Genomic DNA, 3,227 nt, shown 5'->3' on the forward strand with positions numbered 1-3,227 from the left:
GCCGGGAGCTGGTGATCCCTTGCGCCGCCCGTGGGGACCCCCCTCCAACCATCACCTGGCTGAAGGTAGGAGCCACTGCCCTGGGGAACCAGCTGAGCCCTCCTGGGAGGCGGACGCCGCTTTTGGCTCCTGGGCCATCGCTGCAGGGCCGTCCCCGTGTCCATGATGCTACATGGACACATCTCTCCTGGTTCCTGTGGGAGAAGGGGCTCAGGGCACTTTTGCTTGTGTTGCCCTCTAAGAAACCGGGGCAAAATCCTGCCGTTTGGTTCCTAAACCAGCCCCAGGGTGGTGGATCGTGTTGGCTGTCCCAGCCCTGGGTGGTCGCCCACCCTCAGTGTGTCCATGCCTTGGCGTGCAGGTGGGCAGCACTGGGAAGAGAGGCGCCCAGGTGAAAAGCAGCCTCATCTTCCGCCCGCTTGTCAAGGAGCAGCACGGGGTCTGGGAGTGCACGGCCACCAACCAGGTGGCCAGCGTCAGCACTGCCACCTCCGTTCACGTGCTGGGTGAGTTGCCGGTCCCTGCTGGGCAGATGCTGTAGGTGGTGGGCTGCCCTCGGGTGGATGACACCAGACCCCCTGTGCTGGAAGGGATGGAAATGCCACTGCACAGCTATTGTCTGAGCTGCCCGGTCTGATAGGTCTTCTCTCTGCTTCCCCCACCAGGTACCAGTCCTCATGCTGTCACTAATGTCTCTGTGCTCCCACTGCTGCTGGCAGCCAACATCTCCTGGGAGCCGGGGTTTGACGGGGGTTATTTCCAGAGGTTCAGCGTCTGGTACACACCGCTGTGAGTCCCGGTGGGCAGGGTCTGGTGTCCCACACCCCCTCTGCCCCACCTGGGGCCCTCAGCTCTGGACTCACGGGTCCCACATCTCCTCAGGGTGAAGCACCCGCCCCGGGCCCATCATGACTGGGTGTCACTCTCGGTGCCGGTGGGGGCTCAGCACCTCTTGGTGGAGAATCTGCAGCCAGACATGAGCTACCAGTTCAGTGTCCTGGCCCAGAACAAGCTGGGCAGCGGCCCCTTCAGCCAGATCGTCACCTCCGTGCCCAGGGGTAAGAGGGGGCCCGTGTGTTCCCCAAAGCAGCCCTCCTCCCCCCAGAGCCCTCAAGCACATGAGATGCTCCTGTTTCTGCCCTGCTGTCCCCCTGCAGCAGCTCCCGCACCAGCATCCCTTTTCTCCTCAGGCTTCCCAGTGACCACAGTGCCTCCAGAGCCACCAGCCATGACCGTGCGCGTCTTCCTGTCCCCGCCGCAGGCTCTGACCGCCAACGAGACTGTGCGTGGGGTCCTGCTGCAGTGGGAGCCCCCAGCGCAGTCCGCGGTGGCTCTGAGCGGCTACGCGCTGGAGCTGCGGCAGGACAAGGGCAGCTGGGAGGTGCTGGACCGCTCCATCCCCAGCACGACGACCCAGGTCCTGGTGCCAGGACTCATCAAGGTGGGAATCGTACCAGGTGCTCCCTGGCTGTGGGGCAGCTCTGGGGAGGATGCAGCAGGGGAGGGGGTCACATCTCCTGTGTTGCTGCTACCCAGAGCTGGGGTGTCTGGTGATGCCGTAGAGCCACTCGGCTCTGCAGCAGTGTGGGCTGAGGCTTGGCTGGCTGCCGTGCCAACAAGCTGATGGCGCTTTGCTCCCCCAGGACGCCTTCTACGAGTTCCGACTGGTGGCCTTTGCTGGCAGCTACATCAGCGATCCCAGCAACACGGTGAACGTCTCCACAGCAGGTATGGCCTGAGCAGCCACCCACTTGCTCTTCCTGCCATGGGGACAGAAACCAGATGTGTAAAGAGCCCAGTGTGGTCTAGGATCTTCCCAAACAGAAAGCCGTTCACACGGCTCCCACCTCCAAGTGTCCCTGCTGCTAGACCAGTGGACGCAGCACCCAGAGCAGGACCCCCAAAGCTAACGCCACAGGAGCACCCATCTACACGTGCGGATCTGGTGTGACTTTGGTCTCACGCATCAGGTAGCAGGAGAGCTCTGCACAGAGCATCCCCGCTCCTGGCACAGCAGAGGGCATGGGTCTGCCCAAAGGCAGAGCAGCCCTGACGGGCGAGAGCTGAGGCTTTGCCATTTTATCCCTGTGGTGCTGGTGACATGAGGGAGGCTGTGCTGGCACACTCCATGGGTAACCAAGTCTCTGATGGTGTCTCCTGTCTGGCCCAGGCATGGAGGTGTATCCGTCTCGCACCCAGCTGCCGGAGCTTCTGCCGCAGCCAGTGCTGGCCGGGGTCATCGGGGGGATCTGCTTCCTCAGCGTGGCTGTCATCTTCACCACCATGGCCGCCTGCATCATGAACCGCCGGCGTGCCGCACGCATGCAGAAGCGAAGGCAAGGTAGGAGCCACCTGGCCAGGCGCAGGTTACGGATCCCGGGGCTCCTGGAGAGCTCAAAGCGCCATGGGCAGGGGCCAATGCCCAGGGAGGGGACAGGCCAGCCCGGGGCTGGGGGGCTCACCAGGGGCGGGAGTAGGGCTGAGTGGGTGCTACTGTCTCCTCATCGTCACTTTGCATTGCTTGCTGTGTGATCCCCTTGTGTTCTCATGACCTTCCAGATCCACCACTCGTCTTCTCCCCCAGCAAGAAGCTTCCACCTCCACAGTAAGTCACACCATGCCACGCTCCCTCTCCATCCCACTCCCTCCCTGTCGTGCTGCACTCCCCATCACTCGCTTGCTGCTGGCTGGGGGCAGAGGGACAGGCCAGGGGGCAGTCGCCCCCCTGCCGCCGCTGTCCAGGGCATGAGGAGCAGGGTGCCAGGGTCAAGATGTACAGTGGGGTAGGGCTCCCCTGGGACACTCCTTCTTGACAGTTTTGGCTGCAGAAGGGATCAGAGAGCGCAGGACCAGGTTGGTCGAGCCCACAGCAGCAGTGCAGGGTCACGGTCCCTGCTGCTGGGTGCCCGGAACAACATGTCCCGGCACGGGGGGCAGCCAGACTAGCCTGGAGCAGGTGCTGCAGTGGCTCCCTTCCTCCTTACAGCAATTCTCGTGGCTCTGGTAGCCCAGACAGCACCGTGAAGCTGAAGCTGCAGCCATCTCCGTACCGGAGCCTGCGCCGGACGCTGCTGTGGGGTGAGAAGGCCGGCACCAGCCTGGGTCTCAGCATTGCCGGGGCTGGCTCCCGGTATGCCGTGTACGAGAGCCACGTCGGGGAGCACGTGCCCCTGGAGCGGATCTGCCGCGGCCCTGACGGACGCTTCGTGGGGGAGAACGACAACCAG

The 3,227-nt window shown here is 63.7% G+C and overlaps 1 protein-coding gene across 1 annotated transcript in view; it reads left to right on the forward strand.

The window, feature by feature from the left end:
• The window catches only part of CFAP45 (cilia and flagella associated protein 45), a 32,008-nt gene that overhangs the window by 9,748 nt on the left and 19,033 nt on the right, over nt 1-3,227 (forward strand). The window contains 9 exon segments of the mRNA XM_009880804.1: nt 9-65; nt 362-506; nt 666-789; nt 883-1,058; nt 1,191-1,441; nt 1,644-1,728; nt 2,171-2,341; nt 2,560-2,605; nt 2,987-3,206. Coding sequence (XP_009879106.1) covers nt 9-65; nt 362-506; nt 666-789; nt 883-1,058; nt 1,191-1,441; nt 1,644-1,728; nt 2,171-2,341; nt 2,560-2,605; nt 2,987-3,206 — 1,275 coding nt within the window.

Source organism: Charadrius vociferus, unplaced genomic scaffold (assembly GCF_000708025.1).
Source record: "Charadrius vociferus isolate BGI_N301 unplaced genomic scaffold, ASM70802v2 scaffold1863, whole genome shotgun sequence".
Lineage (NCBI taxonomy): Eukaryota > Metazoa > Chordata > Aves > Charadriiformes > Charadriidae > Charadrius > Charadrius vociferus.